General features: G+C 38.1%; 3 protein-coding genes across 4 annotated transcripts in view; 1 reads left to right on the plus strand and 2 right to left on the minus strand.

Moving 5' to 3' along the window:
* Positions 1-25,699, minus strand: part of LOC117222989 (tyrosine-protein kinase CSK) — a 117,581-nt gene that overhangs the window by 82,741 nt on the left and 9,141 nt on the right. The gene's annotated exons all lie outside the window — the stretch shown is intronic.
* chp (leucine rich repeat containing G protein-coupled receptor chaoptin) lies at positions 1,299-22,663 on the plus strand. 2 transcript variants are annotated; one of them, XM_076520806.1, is made up of 16 exons: positions 1,299-1,407; positions 2,928-3,503; positions 3,789-3,959; positions 4,972-5,447; positions 6,495-6,714; positions 7,280-7,590; positions 9,902-10,126; positions 10,205-10,426; positions 11,794-11,962; positions 14,521-15,053; positions 16,620-16,814; positions 16,909-17,193; positions 17,291-17,416; positions 17,486-17,599; positions 18,862-19,097; positions 20,157-22,663. In XM_076520806.1, the coding sequence occupies exons 2-16, from the start codon at positions 3,227-3,229 to the stop codon at positions 20,446-20,448; spliced, it is 3,852 nt and encodes a 1,283-aa protein (XP_076376921.1). In that variant the 5' UTR covers positions 1,299-1,407; positions 2,928-3,226; the 3' UTR covers positions 20,449-22,663. The 2 variants fall into 2 exon arrangements, with proteins under 2 accessions (XP_076376921.1, XP_076376920.1); XM_076520805.1 differs by having other exon boundaries at positions 3,215-3,503.
* LOC117222994 (uncharacterized) lies at positions 22,652-25,621 on the minus strand. Its single transcript, XM_033475076.2, has 3 exons — positions 25,053-25,621; positions 23,213-23,460; positions 22,652-23,152 (listed from the first exon to the last, which is right to left on the minus strand). The coding sequence occupies exons 2-3, from the start codon at positions 23,435-23,437 to the stop codon at positions 22,943-22,945; spliced, it is 435 nt and encodes a 144-aa protein (XP_033330967.2). The 5' UTR covers positions 23,438-23,460; positions 25,053-25,621; the 3' UTR covers positions 22,652-22,942.

Here is a 25,699-nt window from a genome sequence, read left to right on the forward strand (position 1 = left end):
CTAAAAAAAAATAGAAAATAAAAAAATATCTTCGATCGGTGTCAATCATGTATTGTCAACAACGGTTATTAATACACATTTCGAAATGTATTAATAAGCACAGCTTACATAAACACACGGCATGTGCTGATCTATTCAAGCCAATGCTTCACTATTCTAACGCAATTACTATTCCTATTCTGAATTTTTGTTATAACTTCTTAATAAAGCTCTATATGAGCTATGTTTACGTAACATTTTTTCTTACTTTGTGCCATAGAATACACTAACAAAGTTTGAACATTAAAACCTGGAACATCCTGTATAGATGTGAAAATATCAATGAGTAAAATTATGTTCCGACTGTGTGTGTCGTCGTATGAAAAATAAGATTCTGAATTCAAATACAATTTAATGTAGTTCTGTTTGAAGTATATACGAACAAGTATTTCCTTAAATTAAATTATTATTGATATCAACCGTATCTCAATCTTTTCCTATAAAGAAATATTTAACGTGTAAGCCAGTGTGTTAACCCTTTGCACTCGAAGCTGTTTTAACTCTAAATATAAAATCATTTTTCTAACTTATAGTATTTCTATTTTATATTCTATTTATATTATATTATAATTCTATTATATATATTATATTATATTTATATTATATTATAATTCTATTATATATATTATATATTCTATTTATATTATATTATAATTCTATTATATATTATAATTATTATATATATTATTAAAAAAAAAAAAAAAAATCGCACAACGCGCGGTTACACTTTTAACAATTTTTTAAAACTAAACTTTTTTTAGTATAAAAGTTATCTTAAAGCGTAATATAACAAATTTTAGTGCTGTCTCAGAGTCACCATTCGAGCGCAAAGGGTTAAATTATATCACCTTTCAACCCCTTAACCATCGACGTATATCCATAACACTTAAACATCACAAAATATTTGTAATTTCTAAAGTAGACAATGGATAAACATCTAAAATATATTTAGTTCACAGGTAAATGATCCATAATTTTCGTATCGATTCACGTTGACGACAGCCATGATGTGGGATTAATTAATGTACACAATTGATCGAAATCACGAAAACTTTTGTGTCGCACACCACACCGTCTCGACATCATTATCGCCTGAATAGACTTCTTAATAAACTAAATCGACAAAATGAGCATTCGCTAATGATTCTCCCGTCTATTTTCTATTCGTTGCCTAATGGAATATCGTCCTTATAATTGGGTAAAGAGAAGCACCGAAACTGCCCGGCACTCCCGAAGCCCTATTATACAGGCTACCAGCGGCCACTTGGTTCGAAGATCCCTCAGTGCGATCATCGCGATCGAACCGCGACGGTCGCATGATCGCTAGCTCCAATTGATACGTGCTCTTTCGCTCCATGAGAAAATATGGTAAATGAGACTGACGATCGTTAACATTGTGGATGTGCAAAGGATAGTGAAGAAGTAATACATTGGATTTTTAGAGAAAATAAAAAAAGAATGTGTGACGCATTGAGTTTCATTGATCGTTGTATATCGATAATTAATGCCGAATGTTAATCAACGTTGCATGTTTATTTGAGCCGCGGTGTGTTCAAGGAGAATCTTAACAAACCGCTATGGTGTCGAGTTCCCGCATATTGTTCTATTTAATTATCTTTGCACAACCTACCGTGTTAGTTGCTCAGTTTGCGAATTATTATCTCTTTTAAACAATTCGGAGGAATCGATAGAACCGAGCACAGAGTTCGCTTATATCCTAAATTAAACGTAACATCACGTATAAATATCGAAGAAGTGTAGCAATATTGAAAAGTGATCTGGTAGTGTTGTGATCAATATAATCTAAATTAGAATAATTCAGAAATTTAATTCAAAATCGGATCGATACTTTCACCCGACCGATGAATAATGTTACGAATTTCAGTAAACGCCGTTACGGGGGCCCGTTTTTGTACAGAATTCGGTGTCGAGCAGTGTCTACTAACAATCCTCGCCTTTATCGAACCGTTTAAATCACACATCATATTACAATCCCTGTGATAAAATCTATAATTAATCATCATTTAAATACACCTGCGCCACATTGATTTTCAATAGCATATTTAAAGAATTAATTAATTCCATTTCAACGGATTTTACGCATTTATAGCAAAAATGAATATAAACGCTTTAAAATAATTTAAGAATACCGTTATTCGTTGCATTAAGTATTATCGTTGATTAAATGAAGAAATACATTTTTATCTAACTTCTGTTTCCTACGGTCAACATCGAAACTTTTTATTTTGCATAAAGATTCGCAGTCCATTCGTAACACATTGGCAGTGATTCGTCGATAGAAAAATTAATCGAGTTGTACATTTTTTCAATTATAAAGATGCAACGAAACATAGCGCAAGATGAACGAACTTTCCATAATGTTCTAACACGTGTACCGGGAAAATTACAAGATGGCGGCGGATAATTGGCTTACCGTCGGCATACCATTCGTAGCACGCAAGTTTGAGCTCATTTTCATAGAGAAATTGTTTCTCAGTTGAACAATTAAAAACGTAAAAGTAACATCAAAGGAACGGTGAAAATATCTCTTCGATCGTTCAAAATCGTATTCGAAATTCAATGATTTCACCGCGAACCACATTTTTAACGATATTATAATATAAAATAGCGGCAGGCTTTTATAAAAGTTTTTCTTTCACATCTTTTTTTAAAGCTTAATTTCTAATATATTCCTTAAAAATTATAAATAATAATTGTAATATTATAATTATTATATTATTATTTATTATTATTATTATTATTAACATATTATTATAAATAATAATTATAATATTATAATTATTATATTATTATTTATTATTATAATTTTTAACACCTTTAAAAATTAATTTGTAACTTCATTTTCAAAAGTTCATTTTAATTTCCAGGACCTAAGCAGACCGACCGCAGAGTAACCGCTGCGTTGAGTTTTTAGTTTTCATTTGTGGTTTCGTCAACTAAATTATTCGATTCTGTAACATTCTTTCGAGATGTTAGTTCGGCAGTGAACGTGTTAGCTTGAAAATACAGGCGTTCGATAAGACTCCGATCAACAAAACAAGATTCTAAGAACACGTGTTCGCCGTTTAGAATTGCCTTAAACATTAACAAAGCGTAAATCCGATCCGAATAACAACCAACCATTAATGAATAATAAACACCGACTGATCCACAGAATTTGTTAATAATGGTGAAAGTGGGTTACGTTCTTGTCTTCGTCACTCTGTTGTTGATGATGTGGGCGTCCGTCGTCCGGATGCACGAGCTGCCCGTACAGTATCCGCCGTGCTTCTTTAACCCCCTTTGCACCTGTTCGAAAGCAATCCCCGATCTCGGCATAGTCACCTGTTACGACGTGCCAATGCCGCGGATACCCCAGCCGATCAACTCTTCGAAGGTGTTCATGCTTCAGTTAGAGAACAATGGCCTGATGTTCCTGCAGCCGCAATTTCTCATGAACACAGGTACGGAGGCAAGTTGCACCTGCACTCGATCGACTTACGATCGGTATAATTTATAATATTTTCCTAAAAAGAGCATTAAAAAAATAAGTCAATTCATCGTCGAGTCACGTGCGCATGGCCCCAAGTTTCGTTTATCCTTCGGTATAATGATATACATATAGAGGGTGCAAGGGTTAAAGGCCATCGACCAGCCGTCGCGAGTAATTGCGTCATCGCCTTAGGTTATTGGTAAACGATATACGATAGTGCCATTTTCATACTACTTGCCATTTCTCTATCTCTCAGGCCTATACAGCCTACGGATCAAGCATAATCCCCTGGCCGACATCCCGGACGAAGCTTTCCTAGGGCTTGAGAGATCGTTATGGGAGCTCGAATTACCCTACAATCGCCTCGAGAGAGTACCCAGCAGATCGTTCAGGCATTTGCAAAAGTTACAACTTCTGGATCTCACAGGTATACTTCTTTTTCCGATATCTTCGACATTGTTCCCGGGCACGACCGACCACGAAGAGGCAATTCAACCGCGAGTCTAAACTTGAAAATTCCCTTTCGTCGATCAACAATATCGATTTCTCACCTTTCCAAATATCAGAAGGTACAATCGATTCGAGACATCGCCCAGATTTTTCTACTGCATTTTTATCGAATCGTTCTGTTCGATTCGATCTGCTCGAAAATAATGTCTCCCTTACTGACGCTCAGGTTGTGTACAGAAATGGCCAGTTTGGGAAGAGGAGATACGATTATTCGAACCTTGCGACTCGTTTTTATAGTCGTTGACAATCGATAAGCATAAAAAAACGAGCAACAAGGCTCGAACAATCGTATCTTCTCTTCCAAAATTGTCCATTTTTGTGGACAACCTGAGCGTCAGTAAGGGAGACATTACTGTACATACAGGGTGTCCCGAAAATGTCTCGCAATCCGGAAATGGGAGGTTCCTGAGGTCATTCGAAGCAACTTTTTCCTTTGCGAAAATTTTCTCCGAGGTTTCGTTTATGAGTTATTAACGAAAAACGCTTACCAATAAGAGGCGAGCTCGGCTGGCGCGCGGCGGCCCAGCCAACGAGTGCACGGTGCCCAGTTCCGCTCATTGGCTCGGCCGTCTCGCGCCAAATGATCTCGCCTCCGATTGGTCACTGTTTTTCGTTAATAACGCGTAAACGAAGCCGCGTATTGCATTTTCGCTAAGGAAAAAGTTGCTTCAAATCACCTCAGGAATCCCCTACTTTTGGATTGCGAGACATTGTTGGGACACCCTGTATATCTAACGCTTCGAATAATTACTTTACGGTCGATTCGCATGGTTTCTGACTTGCCTGGTTATTATTTCGCGAGAAACGGCAGCCCGTCGAATCGACGAAATCGCGAGGACGGGAAAGGGAAGATACGAGGAAGAATCGACGCGAACGAGGACATCCTTATATTTCATTCCATATTCCATAAATTCGTGTTTCCCGAACAGGCAACAAGATATCGAAAATAGCCGCTGACAATTGGCGCGGTCTGGAGAATTCTCTGCAGAAGCTGCACCTCGGGCGCAATGCGATCGATCGACTTCCGGCGGACGCGTTCGCCGGTCTCACATACTTGGACATGCTGGATCTGCGGGACAATAACCTGAAAGAAATCGATCCTTCGGTGTTCAGGGACGGCATGGCCCACCTGGTTTATCTTTACCTGAACGGCAATCAACTGACACACATCCCGTATTCACAACTGTCGGCGCTGAAGCAGATGAAGGTCCTCGATCTGAGCTTCAACAGGATATCGAGGATGCTGAACACGCAACAGGAGCCCGAGATCAGGGGACTGCAGATGTCCTTGGACACGCTGCGGCTCGACTACAATCAGATCGAGATACTGATGCCTAGAGACTTTCAGCATTTTTACAAAGTCAACAAGACTTATCTCGACGGCAATCCTTTGAGCATAGTAGAGGTGGGCTCTTCGGATATTTCGATAAATTATTATTATAACACTTATTATTATAAATTATAATAATAAATTAAATAATATTTATAATAATAAATTTATAATAATTATAATTATATATTATATATATTATTATTATTATATATTATATATATAATATATAATTAATATATAATTATATGTTATAATTTATAATAATTATAATTATAATAATAAATTAAATTATAATAATTATAACAATTTTAGGACGAATGTCTGCATGTTAATACAGTAATGTCTCCCTAATTGACGCTCGGATTGTCCAGAAAAGTGGACAATTAGGGAAGAGAAAGTACGATTATTAGAGCCTTCTAGCTCGTTTTTTTTTATAGTTGTTGACACTTCGTAACTATAAAAATGAATCGCGAGACACGAATAATCGTATCCCCTCTTCCCAAATTGTCCATTTTTCTGGACAATCCGAGCGTCAATTAGGGAGACGTTACTGTAACATCAAACTTATTGTATCTAGTTCTTGTAGCTTCGCACAGATTATTTAATTGTTTACGTAGCACAAGATCGGCACAGCTTCGTTCCACAGCGTTCGAAACTTCGGTACGCAATATAGATGGCCGAAGAGAAAGTTTTTAATATTTTTAAAAATCTTCGTGGGCGCGGAGTTGAACTTTCAATAAACCTGTCTGTGCCATGGTTATGCTAAATTAACCGTGAACGGTTTCAAGCCGTCCGAACTTTAGTAAAGTGTGTGTTATTCGAAAGCGCGTTTCATTTTGAACGCAATTTTCTCCTCGTGTGAAATCAAGTTTAATAAATGAATTGATAAATGAATGATCTATATCTGTCGCAGCAAGTAGCTCGTGGGAAAAATATTTTGCTTTTCAAATATACGTCCATCTTCAAATTAGTTCAAATACTTGCTGTGCACAGTTCTCTCTCGTCCGATGTTATAAATACAAATTAACTAGAAAACAGCATCGGAAAGTGCAATAGATCAAAAAATAAATAAAATAAATCGTTCGTAGAAATGATCAAACATGAGACTTGCTCTTCCAGGAGGGAACATTCCGTGATTCCAAGATACGGGAACTTTACTTCTGCGATTGCGACCTCATGGAAGTAAGTTCGCTGAATTTCGTTGGCCTGGAGTCATCCCTGGAGTTGTTGGATCTGTCTGGAAACAACATCACCACCCTGCCAAGTCCTATATTCCAGGAATACGATTTTCTTCGAACCCTAATCTTCCGGGAGAACAAGATCCAGACTATTCAGCCTGGTAAAATAACCAATTTGTTTTTACTCGTGCTCGCATTCTTTGCTCCTTTAATTCCTCGTTCGTCTCTCATATTTTTTCCTCTCGCCTCTCACTCTTTTTTCCTGCTCTTCGAAGAACAATCCACTCCGCGCGTCGTCATTATTTGCAAAACAGCGCGGACAAATACGCGGACGATACATAAATCTCTATTTCGAGATTTCTTTGAACGCAAACAAATCCTCTGTTGCTCCAGTTTCGTTCCGTTTCGCTTCGATCTCCCATTTTCAATGGAACGATTCAGAAATTCGTCTACAATAAAATTATATCTTTCCGTTATAATATCGATCTTGTCCCAACTTTGTTTCATCTCGTTTCGATCTCCTCATTTTCAATGAGGCGACTTAAACATTACCCTGTTGTAAAATTAAATCGCTCCGTTGTAAAGTCAATGTTTTAGCGTAAAGGAAACGTCCTTTTTTTTAAAGGAAAAATCGAGCTGCTAAGATCGGGAAGGGACGAGGGATAACGATCGCTTCCATATTCTTTCTCAGCGAGTTAAATAGCTTGTTCTGGTTTCTGTCGATAGCTGAGGTCTTCAATGGTTTCCAATATTCTTTATATAATCTGGACCTGAGCGGCATAGAGAACACTGTGGTGTCTCTGCAGGATCTGCGACAGATGCGGAACATGCGTTTCTTGTCGATCTCGAAGATGCCGCAGTCGACATTGTCCCCGGAGGATTTCATGGAGTACGGAATGGATATCAAGGAGCTGCGTATCGTGAACAGCAACCTGAACACTATCAAGAGCCACGCTTTTATGCACGTTCGTGGGATCAAGTATATGGACTTCTCGGAAAACTCTATTACCTCGATCGAGAACGAGGCATTTTCAGAGGTGAGTACATTTAATCGTTCATATTGATCAGAATCTCCGGGATCGACACTGCGATCGTCGAACCAGTCAAAATTAGTCATTCCGGACCTTTCGTTTTACAATTATTAAAAATATAATTATTAATTATTAAAGGTACGTTGTTTACTGCTCGTACCATTTACAGTAAATTCTCTCTAATCGATGCTCAAATTGTTTACAAAAGTGAACAATTTGGAACGATTATTGAACGATTATGGACGATTATTCGAGTCTCGCTGCTCGTTTTTTATAATTCTTGATAATCGGTAATTATAAAAACGAGCCGCGAGACTCGAACAATCGTATCTCCTCTTCCCAAATTGTCCATTTTTGTGCACAATCTGAGCGTCGATTATTGAAATTTGAATAAATACACTTTCGTAATTCGAATAACAAAATGAAGTGTGTATTTAACTGGTGTTAAATATATTAATCTTCTTACATACAAATGCTTCAGTTTTTTGTAACAAAGCTGAATTATCTGGGACAAGACCTTGATTTTCGAGGAATTAGGTCTCCGAGGCTTAAGTAAAATCAGAATTTTGCAGTCTGGCATACGCTATATGCCGAGTGCTGTTCGGTGCACGGAATAGATTTCTAAAATGGAATTCTTTTCAACGCGAAATGATTCTATTCTGTACACGTTGTTCGTACAAAATGGTATAATCTGTGCACAAATGTGCACAACAAAGCCGTCCCATTTGTTTAGTGGCGTGAATTGTTCAAGACTTCGATTGTCGAGGAATTAGGTCTCCGAGGCTTAAGTAAAATCAGAATTTTGCAGTCTGGCATACGCTACATGCCGAGTGCTGTTCGGTGCACGGAATAGATTTCTAAAATGGAATCTTTTTCAACGCAATATGATTCTATTCTGTTCACGTTGTTGAAGCCGTCCCATTTGTTCAGTGGCGTGAATTGTTTAAGACCTTGATTTTCGAGGAATTAGGTCTACGAGGCTTAAGTAAAATCAGAATTTTGCAGTCTGGCATACGCTATATGCACGGAATAGATTTCTAAAATGGGATTCTTTTCAACGCGAAATGCTTCTATTCTGTACACGTTGTTCGTACAAAATGGTATAATCTGTGCACAAATGTGCAGAGCGAAGCTGTCCCAATTGTTCAGTGGATCAACATTCTCAACGAGATAATCCGGTATCAATGACACGAAATTTGTACCGTTTCGAAGAGGCAACCCTACAAGACCCCAATACCCGCGATCAATAAGAATTAGTAATTGGGCCTAATATTTAATTAAACTAGATTCGAACGATACACACAGAGGCCATGATAGTCGCTTAGAACCCGAATAAAACGGGCTTCTATGTAGAAGTCTTCCGACTAATGAATACTTGACCTAAAAATCTACGAATATACCCTATCATCGTTTTTATCTTGCTTCCTTATCATTGGCTCTGCAGTTTGAAGTTCGACGAATCAGTCGCAACAATTCAAACATTGTGCATCGCTCGTTCGGACGGATTTGAATATCTGTAATTAGATGTGACAAGTGTTAACATCAATTGGCAATTATTTCATAGATTTTTCAAATTTCCAATTCGCAACTGAGGAGTCTTTTCATCAATTTTTCAATTTAAATTTCCAATTCGCAACTGAGGAGTCTTTTCATCAATTTTTCAATTTAAATTTCCAATTCGCAACTGAGGAGTCTTTCCATCAATTTTTCAATTTAAATTTCCAATTCGCAACTGAGGAGTCTTTCCATCAATTTTTCAATTTAAATTTCCAATTCGCAACTGAGGAGTCTTCTCATCAATTTTTCAATTTAAATTTCCAATTCGCAACTGAGGAGTCTTTTCATCAATTCTTCAATTTAAATTTCCAATTCGCAACTGAGGAGTCTTCCCATCAATTTTTCAATTTAAATTTCCAATTCGCAACTGAGGAGTCTTTTCATCAATTTTTCAATTTAAATTTCCAATTCGCAACTGAGGAGTCTTTCCATCAATTTTTCAATTTAAATTTCCAATTCGCAACTGAGGAGTCTTTTCATCAATTCTTCAATTTAAATTTCCAATTCGCAACTGAGGAGTCTTTTCATCAATTCTTCAATTTAAATGTCCAATTCGCAACTGAGGAGTCTTTTCATCAATTTTTCAATTTAAATTTCCAATTCGCAACTGAGGAGTCTTTTCATCAATTTTTCAATTTAAATTAAGTTTTAGCGATCCACGGTTACGTAATTTATGGAATTTATTTTAGGTTAAATTATTTCGAAGATTCTCGAGTTCCTTTTCCGATTTAGTACATGATATTATACTTGTATATTTCAGGCAAGTCATTCGCTTCTGACGTTGAGGATGTCGCACGGTTTGGCTTCGTCCTTCTCCGAGCTACCAAACGCGCCCTTCAAATTCCTGACGAATCTGCAACACCTCGACTTTAGCAACAACAAGATCAAAAGCATGCCGGACACGTCGTTCCATTTCATGAAGAGGATCAAGCGGATCGAGTTGCAGGACAACGAAATCGACAGCATCAAAAAAGGAACGTTCCAGGTAAGTTCACTGGCGATTCTTCGTCGGACCTGCACCGTTGTTTATCCACTATAAAATAAATGGTACTCGCGTGCCCAGGGTGACATACACTCGACTCTCGAAGACGTGAATTTCGCGTTCAACAAAATCAAGACGATTCAAACACACACGTTCGTCGATCTGCCGCGATTGATAACGATTAATTTAGAGGACAACGCCGTGGAGAGAATAGAGAGACGGGGGTTCATGAACATGAAGCTGCTGAAGTATATTAATTTACGGGGGAACAAGATAAAGGACATCACCGACGAGGCTTTCCAGGTAATATTCCAGTTTCTATTTCTATGAACACTAAACCTACCGCGGTCAAAGTGACCGCTTTCTTATTTTGCAATTCTGCAAAGTTCCGAGACTCTTTCGTGGAAAACGGTTGAATAAGTTATATTGTTGGAGCAAGTTTTATAATAAATAAATAAATAATTAATAAATTAAAAATTAATAATTAAATAATTATAATATTAATAATTAAATAATTAAATAATTTATAATAAATTCTAAATAAATTCGGTCTTCTCACTTTTGTGAAGCGGTATATGCCAGTTAGTATTATTGCTTGGTAGGTTTAGTGTTAAATCGAGATCGATATTCCCAACGCGGACAATGAATTGATTATTAATGTCACGGCGAAGCAACTGTGAAATTACAATTTCAATGATAACGCATGGGAGCTGAATTAATCAGCTTTGCGATTTAGGAAACGATAGTGCGATAGATGCGATTGCATCGTGTCAACGTTTTCTAAAAAACAAAGCCTCGTGTACTACAGTAATGTCTCCCTAATTGACGCTCAGATTGTTCACAAAAATGGACAATTTCGGAAAAGGAGATACGATTGTTCCAGCCTTGTGGCTCGTTTTTCATGGCTATCGATTGTCAACAACTATAAAAACGAGCTGCAAGGCTCGAACAATCGTATCTCCTCTTCCCAAATTGTCCATTTTTGTGCACAACCTGAGCGTCAGTAAGGGAGACATTACTGTACCTAGCTGTAAGTAGCGTAAGTAGTCTAATTAATTGATTCATTCTGTAAGTAGCGTAATTAATAGACTGTGAATTTCATGCACTTGTGTGAAAAAATTTAGCAATTACAATTTAAAATAGCATAAAGATTAAAAACAATTTGAAATGCCAATGTATTATTTTTAATTTATCAAGATGGTTTTGGAGAAATATGAACTTGCTACTTCGTTTCTATTCCTTGCAATTGATGCATATTTTTAACTGGATCTCCTTAACGTTTCACTGAAAAATATTATTATTTATAAACATGGTAATCGACCGTTATATCGAATAGCTAGAACTTTAGAAACGTATAATAAGTACAGTAATGTCTCCCTTACTGACGCTCAGATTGTACACGAAAATGGACAATTTGGGAAGAAGAGACACGATTGTTCGAGCCTTGTGGCTCGTTTTTCATGGCTATCGATTGTCAACAACTATAAAAACGAGCTGCAAGGCTCGAATAGTCGTGTCTCCTCTTCCAAAATTGTCCATTTTTGTGCACAATCTGAGCGTCAGTAAGGGAGACATTACTGTATCCTGTAATTTTAGAATCACTTCAAGCTCGGTAACAATGAACGAAAGAGCAACGAAGATTTCATCGTTTCAAATTAATCGCGTTCCAGAATCTTCCGGATCTGAAGTTCCTGGATCTCGCTTACAACGACCTGACCGAGTTCGATTTTGCCTCGTTCGATCAGGTAGGAACACTGTCGACGTTCAAAGTGAACGCGAGCCACAACGAGATCCCGAAACTCTGGATCAATAGCACCACGTTCACGCCGGCGACCACGAGTAAGTCTCTTATTAAATGCTTTGGGCAAACCTCGCTTAACGTTCGTAAACAGATTTTCTTAAATCTGCTAAACGAAAAGTCGATGAAACCCCTCGCAGTTACAAATCTGAACGGTCTCGTCTGCTGATCTTCCCGTGCTTCGCTGACGCAATGTGTCACGCGAGCATGAACTCTTTCTGAAACCTCGTTCCCCGAGACCATGAATGCACGATGCATGATCCCTAACGCTCGTGTCTTAACCCTTTGCACTCGAAGCTATTTTAACTGTAAATATAAAATCATTTTTCTGTATTTTCTGTATTTTGTTGTATTTTTTATTTTATACGATAAAATGCATTCTATGCATATGAAATTGATTCTTGGGACTCGCGCAACGGCTATGCTCTTAACAATTTTTTAAATTCAAACTTTGTTAATATAAAAATTATCTTAAAACGTGATGTAACAAATTTTAGTGGTGGTTTGGTCTGTCGCCACGACTCTATACAAATTGCAGCAAGTGCGATGTAAAGCCTTCTTCGCAGAGACCATTGATTATTATAATAATTAACCCTTATTATAATATATTAACCCTTTGCACTCGAAGCCATTTTAACTGTAAATCTAAAATGATTTTTCGGACCTACGCTGTCCCTATTTTATATGACAGCGCATTTTATGCGTGTGAAATTGAGTCTTGTGACGTATACAACAGTTATAGTTTTAACAATTTTTCAAATCTAAATTTTCTTGACGTAAGAATTATTTTGGAATGTGATATAAACATTTTTTAGTGGTGCCTCGGAGTCACCACTCGAGCGCAAGGGGTTAAGATCAATTTATACTATCCGTGTACAAAAATCCGGAACGTTGCGAACGTTTTGATTCAAGCAGAAACAATATGCTGTTGTATTTAGACTTTATCTTGTAGTGCAAGGTGCAAGGCTTATAGCATCGGTTGAAGTCCGATGACAGACATACGTAACTAGGTCACCGTTTCAAAATGTCTTCGTATTGATTTTGGATAGATTTGTGCTGCGTAGTACTGTTATTAAACAATGAGAAAGAAAATGGAAAAAGATAACGTCGTTTTCCTCCCTGTAAATGTATTCGAACAGTTTAGCAACAATTGATTTATTTATTTGAGCTCGGTCGATGCATTTTTCGTGCATTATTATGAATTGTTACGTTCGTCTTTTATGCGTTGCTTGAAAACGTTACTGAAAACATTCGGAATTTGTCTGACCTGAAAGGCGACATTATATGCATTAACGTAATATAAAACATAATATAAATGTTCATGTTTTAGAAATGTCTAGAGAATTAAGTTTCATTGCGACATGACATCCTCTTTGTATAATACTGTTGATTGAGTCTGATGCTACGAACATACAAATATAAAGAAAATAGAATATTTATTGCAGTTACAAATGATGCTTACCCTATGGAAATTATGTGTGCAGAAAATAGTAAGAAATTTGCCAATTCAGGGGTCAATACAATATTTTGAGAATATTATATATATATATTATATTATTATATATATATATATTATATTATTATATATTATATATATTTATATATATATATATATCCGCACCCCTGTCATACATAAAAATGCTAATTTATCATTGCAATCACACAGAACAGATGATTCATGCCGCTTTCGTCGTAACATATAATGTGAAATCCGGCACGAATCAACTGCTCTTGAAAATATTAAAACCGCAACGCCATTAAACATTGTGACAAAACGCTCAAATTATTGGTTCAGCGTTTTGCCATCTGCGGATTATTTTGACCGATTAAAGAGAGTAGAAAATTCGTGCCGGAATTTACATTGTCCTTTACGGTAGTAGCGGCACGAATTATTTGTTGCTACATTCAATATCGAAACATAAAACGTAAAATATTTGTCACTATAAAACTATAAAACTTCACATATTGTATCTGTTATGTCACAAGAGCTCTTTCTACGGAAGCTAATTCGTGCGCGATTTTATATCGCACCCTATGACGAAAACAGCGAGAATTATCTCTATATTGGCAATAATAAATGGAATGTTTTTTACTTGTTAAATTTCCTAGCAACAGAGATTTCGATACACCCCTCCTATTTTCTTCTTTATTATCGCTTCGGCGAAAGTAAGAAGGGTTTCAGTTTCACGGAAATTGTTTGAAACGAATTTTTTAACAAATTGTTCGTTAGAATCTTTCCATAGCGAACTACATATACAATGCGCTGTCTAACGGTTCAGCCAAGGTTCTTTCAACGACTTTTCAGTAACTACTTTCAGACGTAATTACAATTTACTCATTCACGTACAAAGCATACCGAACGTTAAAGGAATTATGTTGCTAGCGAACCTTATTTAACCGTTTGACTGTGCTCAGGAACGCTATCGCGCTCTTCTTATGTCGCTCTTCTTATTATGAAAAAATACGTCAGCAGCCAAACGGTTAAAACCTTATTTAAGGTTCGAGATAGTAATCCTATAATGTGAATAAGTCCTTCAAAAGAAACTGCGCTACATCAAAGTGACACTAACGATTTTATTATCCCTTCATCTGATTACAGTCGGCGGCTCGATACAATCGAACATCAAGGTCCTTGATTTCAGCTACAACAACATCTCGGACATAATGAAGTATTATTTCAAGCCTGTGGAATACTCGCTGACGCATCTCTATCTGTCCCACAACCAACTGATGAACGTCACGCAAGGCATCTTCGGGAACATGCCGCATCTGCAGTGGCTCGATCTGAGCCACAACGAGCTGATCGAAATCGATTTCGACTGTTTCAGAAATACGAAAAACATTCAAGTATTGAGATTATCGTGGAACAATATCATGGAGATCCCCTCGGAAGCGCTCAGGCCTCTGAAGAAACTAAGAATCGTCGATCTATCGCATAATAAACTGAGAACGCTTCCGGATAACATATTCTCCGACGCAAACATAGAGAGTTTGGACCTTTCGCATAATCAGTTCATGAGACTGCCTATCAAGTCCATGTCGATCTCTTCTGCTGCCAGTCTGTCTATGCTGGATATGTCTTGGAATACTTTGGCCGGGGTTCATACCACGGATGCTATATTCAGACTGCGAGTAAGTCTCCCACAGTACTATCTCGTTACGGCCGCAATAATTTCTCCCAGAGATGTCCGCGAATACTAAGTCGCGATTTTTCGAGCCCCGCGGCTCGTTTTTATAGAGACTCGTGGCAGTCGGCAAAAAAAAGCAGCGGCCAGCATGTCGGTGTACATTAATATTAGGTCTACCGGAAAGTTCTGTCCGTTTTTGAATTGAAATATAACACAATTTTCATACATTTAATAATATTTATTGTAGAATATACTTACTACGCGAGCAAAGTGAAAAAAATGATCGTTTCTGCGAGAATAGTTAGCTCGAGCAATTTTTAGTACTTTCTGTTACGCGAACGGTGAACATAAAATAACGGTCCTTGAAACGGATCTTGAACCTTTTAATTCTTCGGAGTCAATCGGGACATATGTGTCCCACCTATGTATTAGGTCTACCGGAAAGTTCTGTCCGTTTTTGAATTGATATATAACACAATTTTCATACATTTAATAATATTTATTGTAGAATATACTTTCCATCGTTACTTATGACTTCTTGCCAGCGTGATGGCAACTTGTAAATGCCATTTTTAAAAAATGATTTATTTTTAGAGGCGAAGAACTCAACTAGCGCTTGGTTGACATCAGCTTCAGTTTTGAATTTTTTTCCTGTAAAAAGTTTTGCAAAGAGAGAAACAAGTGATGATCGGAGGGTGCTAGGTCTGGGGAGTACGGTGGATGCGACAGAATTTCCCAGCCTAGCTCTGCGATTTTCTGACGAGTCGCCAAAGCAGCATGTGGTCTGGCATTATCATCGGTAGCCATGTTTTCACGATCGCGTCTCGCTTAATAATGACACGAGACATCTTTGTTTCAGTTTATTTAGGAGAGTACATGTGTGTAAATGCAATGATAAAGAGAGATAGTCATATACGTCTCAAATCAACATGTGCATATGGATTGAAACTTGAAGTGACACTATCGGACAGAATTTTTCGGTAGACCTAATACGAACACATAGTGATGCTAGAATAAAAACGATGCTTAACTTCATTATTTCTAACTTTTTGCCACGATTCGAAGGCAATTCGGAGGCCAAATGACGCTGTATTATACGCTTGACTGACTCCGTCGACCCTTAGCATCGACGTAGCAATAAATTACATGGATGTAGGACTAGCATAGAGAAATTCACATCAATCCGCAATTCGGCATCTCCGGGAGAAATTACTGTACTTGACACTAGATTTGCGGAGCACAAAAAACAGCTGTTTTATGTTAGTTTATAAAAGTAACAATAAGACGTTTATTCTGATTTTGTTATCGTAACATTTGCCGTAAGTAACATATAAATCGAATAAATAACTCATAAATCTATCTTTACGATATGAATAATCGTAAATGAAAAAATTAGTGATCCGTCATTTTGACGGGTTCCGTAAATCTAGTGTTAAATAGCATTCGAATTTTACATTACTTTCAAATAAAGCATCAATATTAATAATCTAATCTAAATAAATTACGGATCTAGTTAAGGTAAGATGACAACCATAAAATCAGAAGATCGCAGATCCAATTCTCGTTTCAGAGTCTGACGTGGTTAGACCTGTCTTACAATCGATTGGTCAGGCTCGACGACAGCGTGTTTTCCGAGCTGCCTTATCTAACTCATCTCGACTTGAGCCACAATAAACAATTGCTGTTGGAGTCGCGAGGAAGGACTTTCCACGGATTGGAGGACTCTCTTCTTTATCTAGATTTGAGCAACATCTCGCTCTTGAGCGTACGTATAGATGGACATCGATGTATTCGAACTGTCTCGTCTAGATGACCTCGCCAGAACTTCGGATCTTCATGCGCATCCCTATCGTGCACAGGTGCCGGATTTGCCGCTGCGGCGGCTGCAAACGTTGTACTTAGCGTACAACGAGCTGGCGTCGATATCGCCGGATATGTCGTCGAACTTGACGTCCCTGCACTACTTGGACCTAAGCGCCAATGATCTGACGGTGGTGCCATTGATCACACACACCCTACCGGAACTGAAAACCTTCAGTCTGGCGGATAATCCCATCACCGCTGTCACCAACACCAGCTTCCTTGGCATCGCCGACAGCCTCGAGGAGCTCGACATACGACGATTAGCATTGTCGACGTTCGAGGTAAGATCTTTGCTCGAATGGCGCACAACGTTACTTCGCGTTGACTTCGATGACTTTCTTAATCTAAAGTTCGTCCTCGCGATTTCTTCGTTCGCAGTCGGGAGCGCTCTGCAAAGCGACCAAACTTCGCAAACTGTACATAACTGCTTACAACAGCGTGAAGAACTTCAACTTTCCGAACATTCTCGAGTACAATCACGGGCTGCGGCATTTAATCATCGACGTAGGTCCAACATCGTTTTTTCTTATTCGCGGCCGTAAATCGGGGAAAGCTTATAATCGCCGGTTGCAGGTACAAAATGAGACCGATCTGGAGAAAGAGATGAAAGGAAGGTTTCCATACAAGCTGTTCAATATAACGTTGACCGGCCGGGCTCTGAAGAACGTAAACGCGGACATCCTACGTGTACGTACTCGAACGAAAGCACTGTCCGACACGATTTTTCAGTTCCTGTAGCCACTGTGAAATTCTTGTAGAGCTTCGCTCCCTGAACAAGAATCCGAAAACCGAATTGCTCCATCAGCCTCAGTTTTTTAAATAAACGAACTTTTGTAAAAGCCCAAAATATTCGACAAAAATGAGGTATTGCATGAAAAGTACGAACGTTAGAAGGTTCTAATTGGTGTTAAAAGATAGAGGAGAGTTTCCCGAATACAGTGGCATGCGATTTATTAATTGTTTTTGGTCCTAAATAGCAATGAATTGATATCAAAGTTTAAAAAAGTGTCGACGTGAGCAGTTTCTGCGCGATATTTTTGTATTTTTACGAAAAGTTCTTTGTTCGGCACGAAAACTCTACCCAGGATCGGATTCTGTAGACATTTCTGAAGAAGAAACGGCCCGGTAAAAGTGTCGGAACGATATACATTTCGAGTAGATCGAAAAAATGTTCGACGGCAACATGTATATGACGTTTTGCCGCCATGAGCTTCGCTGCTCGCTTCTCTCTGTCCGACAGGGCCGAAGCTACGCGTAATCAACACCGATGGAGGGATGCAATGGGGCACCCACTTAGCTTGTGGGGCGTGCCATTTTTTTTAGTACTTCAATGTGCTGTCTTCTTTTACATATTTTTATGGATAATAATCACCAAACTGTGAATCATAAATTAAAAATGGAGAAATAATAAAAGAAAAATCATGAACAAAAAATATTCATTTTATTCTGAATTTGTTCGAATTATAAGTATATCATGTATACAGATATCATTTAAATTATAACGATAATACGATCATGAATAAATAATCATTTTCAAAACGTTAAACTTCTTGAAGCATATCGTTAAATATATATTTAAATATTTATTTAATTATATGGCGTAGAAGTCAAAATTATACTACCTCATTTTTGTCGAAAATTTTGGGTTTTTACAAAAGTTCGTTCATTTAAAAAACTGAGGCTGATGGAACAATTCGGTTTTCGAATTCTTGTTCAGGGAGCGAAGCTCTACAAGAATTTCATAGTGGCTATAGGAACCCAGAAAAAGAGTTTGTCTTTGTCGTACAGTGAAATCGACAGTCTTCGGAACAGTTTGAATGAATGGTATACTCGCGAACGAATCGAGCGAATGGAAAGAAATTATGATCGAATGAGTCGTTTTACATTAAAGATAAAAAAAAAGGAAAAGTTATGTTTCTATGGTCTCCACGAAATGATGAATTCTTCAGGGAATAAGAAGTCCTCATCTCCATTTTGGTATGTACAATACCAGCGTGAGCACCGTGCCGAAGAAGATGTTCGAGAACGCGGAGTGGGTCAGAAATGTGACGATTCATGTTCATCACAGCGATATCAGGACACTGAACAATCCATCGGACGGATATAGGCCGGGAGTACCGGGGAAACGATTTCTGCTGAGACTCACGGTCCGAGGAAACTACTTCACCTGCGACTGCGACATCGGGTGAGTACGACTATCCTTGCAATTCATTTTATCCGACAAGAAGTCGGAAACGTAACATTACAGTTTCGTAATACATGTATGCAATATAATTATCTCTGTCACATTTGCTCAGATGGAGATAAGGCCATTGATTAGTACGATTTTTTTTTTTTAAGTAATCGCAACCGTGTTGTCATTGAATTCTGGCTTTTTTGAAATTCCATGTTTAAAATGCTGTGATAAATTCATATAAGTACCTTTCTTTTATCATTAGAATTACGTAAACACGACTAATGTATATTGTTTTATAACAATGACAATATTAGATTTATTTGAATTTCGTATGATTTCTATTATAGCACAGGGTGTCCGAAAAATGTCTTGCAATTCGGAAATGAGGGGTTCCTGAGATCATTTGATACTTCAAATTCGATACTTCAATTCAATTACTTACTTTAATTACTTCAATTCAAGGCAAAAGTTGCTACTTTTTCCTTAGCGAAAATGCAATCTGCGGCTTCGTTTACGAGTTATTATAGGCATGGAGCGGCCGAGCTAGTGAGAGGCGAGCTCGGTTGGCGTCGGAGCGGCCGAGCCAGTGAAAGGCGAGCTCGGCTGGCGTCGGAGCGGCCGAGCCAGTGAAAGGCGAGCTGGGCTGGCGCGGAGTGGCCGAGCCAATGAGCGGAACTGAGCTTCGTGCGCTCGTTGGCTGGGCCGCTCCGCGCCAGCCGAGCTCGACTCACTGGCTCGGCCGCTCCGCGTCAGCCGAGCTCGCCTCTCATTGGCTCAGGCGCTCCGCGCCAGCCGAGAGCACGCCTCTCACTGTTTTTCGTCAGTAACTCGTAAACAAAGCCGAGGATTACATTTTCGCTAAGGAAAAATTTACTCTAAATGACCTCGGGAACCCCCTTTCCCCATTTTTGAAATACCTTGTACATGCCCGGATAAAAGAGTTCGATTACGAATTTCTCATAGAAACATTTTCATAAAATATACGAACAACAATTCGCACACACGCGTGTCCCAGTATTAGCTTAATTTTCTGTTTGTCCACTTGTACCGGACGGCGAACAAATGAAGATGGATGGAGACATGGCAGAGGAAGCACAGACAGTACCAGGAAGATCGTTGCAGCACCTTCAGCGAGTTCAAGAACTTCGAGCGGAACGAGGAAGACGACGAATTCGATTGCTGGAACAACGAGTGGGACGACGATCTCCGGGAGTCGTTTTGTATGAACAAGAACAATATTTCGGTGCTGGAGATGTTGAAAACTGATCTGGAATGCGGCTGGGGCGCAGCGAGCTACACCCAGGCACCCCATCTCGTCGCTCTTCTTCTCTTCGTCGTTCTTGCAGCAGCGATCTACTAAGCCTTTGTCCATTAACATTTCGTGTTCTTCGAATTGATCACCGTTCCTTTCCTCGTGACACAGAACGGCTCAAAGTGCAAACAGAATGTCGCTTCTCGCGGTGACGAAATCTCCTGTTTCCACGGGAACACGTCGTAAATGTAATTACATTCGGTTCCGTTTGAACGATCTGTAAATAGACGTTTACTTCGTCAGCTTTAATCGATGAAAGAAGTATCAGTAGGTACTCCTAGTCCCGTGTTCGTGTTTCCCAAAGTTTTGGGAACGTTTCGGTAGTCCGAAACCGTAAAAACGTAAACTAAATACTCGCCGCTGTTATTTATTATAAATAGAACGTTTCTAGGATTTTATTATATGAGCCGTTTATTTTGAAAGTGGCACAAGTCACTTTGTTTTTTAAGTCGATATATTTAAGGGTTTGCGTTTTAACACGTTTAAAAATATGGTATGCTAACTTTCGAGAAGATTTACTTGTATTTGTTATCTCAGGATACTGATATTTTTCTCAGTATAAATAATTTCGTATAAACATTAAAAAATCACCACTTTTCGTTACGGTAAAGTGACTTATGCCACTTTCAAAATAAACGGCTCATATATATATAGAGAGAGAGAAAATCCGATTCTAGTACTATTCTTCACACTAGAATGAAAAACTATCGTTATAGAGGGTGTTTCACTCTAAGGAAAACATCTACTCGTCACAATTGCATAGTCTTTAAAGCAGTTCATTTTTTGTATTTCGTTCGATACTATTTGTTTGCAAGTGAATCACGAGGTTTTACAAACGAGTATGTTTTAAATTCTGTTTCTCTTTTCCATACGTGCAGCAAAAAGATATATTATACTATATTATTATATTTTAGTATATAGTATAGTATATAGTATATCTATAGTAGTATAGTAGTATATTATATATATAGTGTATTATTATACTATATAATTATATTATTATTTATTATATTATATTATACTACATATATATTATACTACAATTATACTATCTAACGCTGCGTACTAAATTTAAGTTGATTATCACCTTATCAATATCAAAATATAGCGAGGCTAAGTGCACCAATGTCACCAAAGAAAATATATTCACAATGAAACAAACACTGTTGTCGTAGTTCACGAATAAAAGAGTTCAGGTAACCGATAGCGATCACATATACGTAAGAATCTAAGGCCACACTGTGTGCAGTATACATACATATACTTTATTCATATTTTCTGAATAAACTGTAGCGGTATTTATGTGCAGGAGTAGAATTTATTTATTTATTTATAAATAATTGTAATTGTAATAGCTTCGATGTGTTGCGCGTCAGTGTTATTTATTTTTATTTATTTATCTGTTCGCGGTTACTTTATTTATTGTTAGGCTCGCGGACGTAACTACATTTGTGGACACGATCCGTAGTGCCGCGAAAGCGTTCTCGTTTGCATTTTGGTCCGCTGCGATCCCGAGGAAACAAAAGTTCTTGCACACCCCCTCGTCACTTCGCATTGAACAGCACGCTTCGAATCACCGATACTGTCAGATTAATGTTCGGATACTCGTACAAAGTGTAAATCGTCGCGATCAACAGGAATTGAGGTTTCACCCTATTCGTAGGAACTAGACGACTTCCTCTTCACGATCATTGTATAAAACGAAACACCCCCAGCGACGTACTAATTTTTCTCTATTTCGTTTCTTCGTGCCATCGCATCGTACAACTAAGAGCTCGCGAATCGAACGGCACCCACTTCGAACTTTCCGCAAGAAAACCGATCAAACCGGCGAGATGCGATGGAAGTTGCCGGGGATACTCGATTAATTCGCGCGACGGTGCGAGATCGAATTTCATTAGAATTACAGTTCCCCGCGAGTTAGAGGTAAACAAGATTTTTATACAATTCTTATACGTCTGCTCGCCTGTTTCTTGCAACAAGATGTCTACCTTTCTGCTTCGATCGCGAGATCTTAATTGAACAATGTGCCTCAATGTTTTTCGTTCGATCGACTGGACGCATCCAGATTGTTATTTATTCGAATGAGTTCGCAAGTATCGTGGCTAAAATCGAAAAGACTCGCAGTTTCACGATACACATTTTGCGAGTGATGTCGCCATCCCTATACAAAAAAAAGAAAAAGAAAAGAGAAGAGTATTCACTTGCAAGTAACGCGACGTCGGCATTTTTTTAATAAAACTGCACCAAATACACGAGAAAACCTTTCGTTGTTATTTACAATCCTTTCTCTAATACAAACCGGCTATAAAATAAACGATATCACAAATATAATATATAATATAATATATATATATTATTATTATTATTATATTATATAAATATATATAAATATCACAAAAAAAAGAAAAACGTACAAAACTCCAAAAAACGCTATAAAAATCGAATAGCAATTCCTATACCTCTACAACAGTTCACGATTGCACCGATTCCACGTAACAATGACCGCTCGGAATTTAACTCGGCGGTGGCGCAATTGAAATTAATAGTAGAGCATGATCTCTACAATTATGCCAATTACCACCTGCACGATTGGTAAAATGATAAATCCGAATATAAAAAATAGACAGATGTACACGCTGAACAGTTCCGTCAAGAATACGAAGCTTCGGATCATCATCTGCCGAAAGTCTTTGCTGTCCCTTATGCTGATCATTTCGTCCAAAATGAATCGTAGCACGAAAAGGAATACCTAAAAAAATTGTACGGTCTATAGCGAGTTATGGATCAATCGATAATTATTTACCAATACCTGTGCGACGGGTATAATGTTCAATATCACGTATAAGAGAGCGAGGAGGGACTGACTAGTGGCTTGACCCAATGCTTTGATAAGCGTCGCGAATGAATATTCCGTGTTCGGAACGCCGTTGGACTCTTGATAAGCAGCCAAACAATCCCGAATACGTTGCAAATAACTTGCTCCGTCGGTTTCTTTGGAATTCTCGCTGTGACTTTTGTTCCAGGCATCTTCCATCGAGCTCGTAGAAATATTATTTTCTATGCGGAAAACAGATTACAGCAATGTCTCTCTAATTGACGCTCGGATTGTTCACAGAAATGGACAATTTGGGAAGAGGAGATACGCTTATTAGAGCCTTGCGGCTCGTTTTTATAATTATCGATTGTCAACAACTATAAAAAGAAACCGCAAGGTCCGAATAATCGTATCTCCTCTTTCTACATTGTCTTCATTATTATTTGTATGCTGAAAAACAATTGGGGAGAATTTACTGTAGTCATTGAAGAGCGATAACTGAACAGTTTTGTGTTCAAAGTTAGTTATTTACAAAAGCCAGATACAGTAATGTCTCTCTAATTGACGCTCAAGTTGTGCACAAAAATGGACAATTTGGGAAGAGGAGATACGATCATTCGAGCCTTGCAGCTCGCTTTTTATAGTTGTTGATAATCCGTAACTATAAAAATGAACCGCAAGGATCGAATAATCGTATCTCCTCTTCCTAAATTGTCCATTTTCGTGGACAATCTGAGCGTCAATTAGGGAGACATTACTCGTGTGCTACATCCACGCATCGTGCGACCTTTTTGATGCATTTACTGTTCGTTCGCAATATTTTTGACACAGCCGATAATTCGCGAATAATTTAAACTGGTAGGGTAACGAGGCCGACGAAATAATGATTTGAACGTAATTCCAGATTAATTGGAGGAGATACGATTAATTCGAGTCTTGCGCCTCGTTTTTATAATTGACCGATTCTCAACAACTTTAAAAACGAGACGCAAGACTCGAACAATCGTGTTTCCTCTTCCCGAATTGTCCATTTTCGTGGACAACCTGTGCGTCAATTCCACATCCACGCATCGTGCGACTTTTTTTGATGCATTTACTGTTCGTTCGCAATATTTTTGGCACAGCCGATAATTCGCGAATAATTTAAACTGGTAGGGTAACGAGGTCGACGAAATAATGATTTGAACGTGATTAATTGGAAGGCGATACGATTAATTTGAGTCTTGCGTCTCGTTTTTATAATTTACCGATTCTCAACAACTATAAAAACGAGGCGCAAGACTCGAACAATCGTGTTTCCTCTTCCCGAATTGTCCATTTTCGTGGACAACCTGTGCGTCAATTCCACATCCACGCATCGTGCGACTTTTTTTGATGCATTTACTGTTCGTTCGCAATATTTTTGACACAGCCGATAATTCGCGAATAATTTAAACTGGTAGGGTAACGAGGTCGACGAAATAATGATTTGAACGTGATTAATTGGAAGGCGATACGATTAATTTGAGTCTTGCGTCTCGTTTTTATAATTTACCGATTCTCAACAACTATAAAAACGAGGCGCAAGACTCGAACAATCGTGTTTCCTCTTCCCGAATTGTCCATTTTCGTGGACAACCTGAGCGTCAATTAGGGAGACATTGACTGTATTTCGTATTTCACGAGATCATTTCTCTGCGCCAGTTGACAGCAGGCAATTCGTATCCAATTTGTTATCAATTTGCGGTAAGTTTTGTCGGTAAACCTTAACCGCGCGCGAGCATTGAAGCAACAACAGCAAGTTGTGTTCATCTTTTTAAGGAAACTAAGTGAAATAAATTGTTAACAAAATTACCAGAAACGAAGTGGTATCGACACCTCCTGTGCGATTCATCGAGGTCAGAGATACTGTACAGCTTCTTTAATTTCAAATCAGAACCCTCAGGTTCGTGTATCAATTTCCTTGGCAGAGAGTGCTCAAGTGTATCTTTATCGTTCCTCCAATCGCCTGATTTATGATGCGAAATATTCTCGGTGTTACCCTTGATTATTTTCGGCTCGTATCTGTCCTTGCAACGCGGATAAGTACACGTGAAACGGCTTTTCACGTAGCTGCTCTCTACTTCGCATTTGTCGCCTTCTACAAACTAATTAAATGTACGAAAACATGAGGAATATCGATGCTGTAAATGTCGTGTTATTTTTCTTTAATCAGAACAAATAAAGGAGAAAGATCAGAATTTTTTCCGTAACGATACATGTAGTACGTTTATTCGTAGATCAAGTTTAATCATTTCTTTTGGAATTGTCCGTAAGAAAAGAATTGCTAAACTCCTTTCGGATCTAGCACATTTATTAAAAAAAAAAACAAAAAAACAAAACGTATTAATAGATTTCTAGCAAGTTAACATCGTGTTGTGTAATTAAATCAAGTAAGTTTCATAACGATAAAATAAAGCGGAATATAGAGTAAAAATAGAATATAAGACGAGAGTAGACGAA

The sequence above is a fragment of the Megalopta genalis genome, chromosome 4 (genome assembly GCF_051020955.1).
Source record: "Megalopta genalis isolate 19385.01 chromosome 4, iyMegGena1_principal, whole genome shotgun sequence".
NCBI lineage: Eukaryota > Metazoa > Arthropoda > Insecta > Hymenoptera > Halictidae > Megalopta > Megalopta genalis.

Excerpts from the sequence above, each read along its gene's own strand:
- chp (XM_076520805.1), top strand. Across the intron at positions 11,963-14,520 it reads GTTCACGCCGGCGACCACGA|TCGGCGGCTCGATACAATCG; the intron begins GTAAGTCTCTTA and ends ATCTGATTACAG. Across the intron at positions 17,417-17,485 it reads TGCGGCATTTAATCATCGAC|GTACAAAATGAGACCGATCT; the intron begins GTAGGTCCAACA and ends CGCCGGTTGCAG.
- LOC117222994 (XM_033475076.2), bottom strand. The coding sequence starts at position 23,437 with ATGGAAGATGCCTGGAACAAAAGTCACAGCGAGAATTCCAAAGAAACC. Across the intron at positions 23,153-23,212 it reads ACATTATACCCGTCGCACAG|GTATTCCTTTTCGTGCTACG; the intron begins GTATTGGTAAAT and ends CAATTTTTTTAG.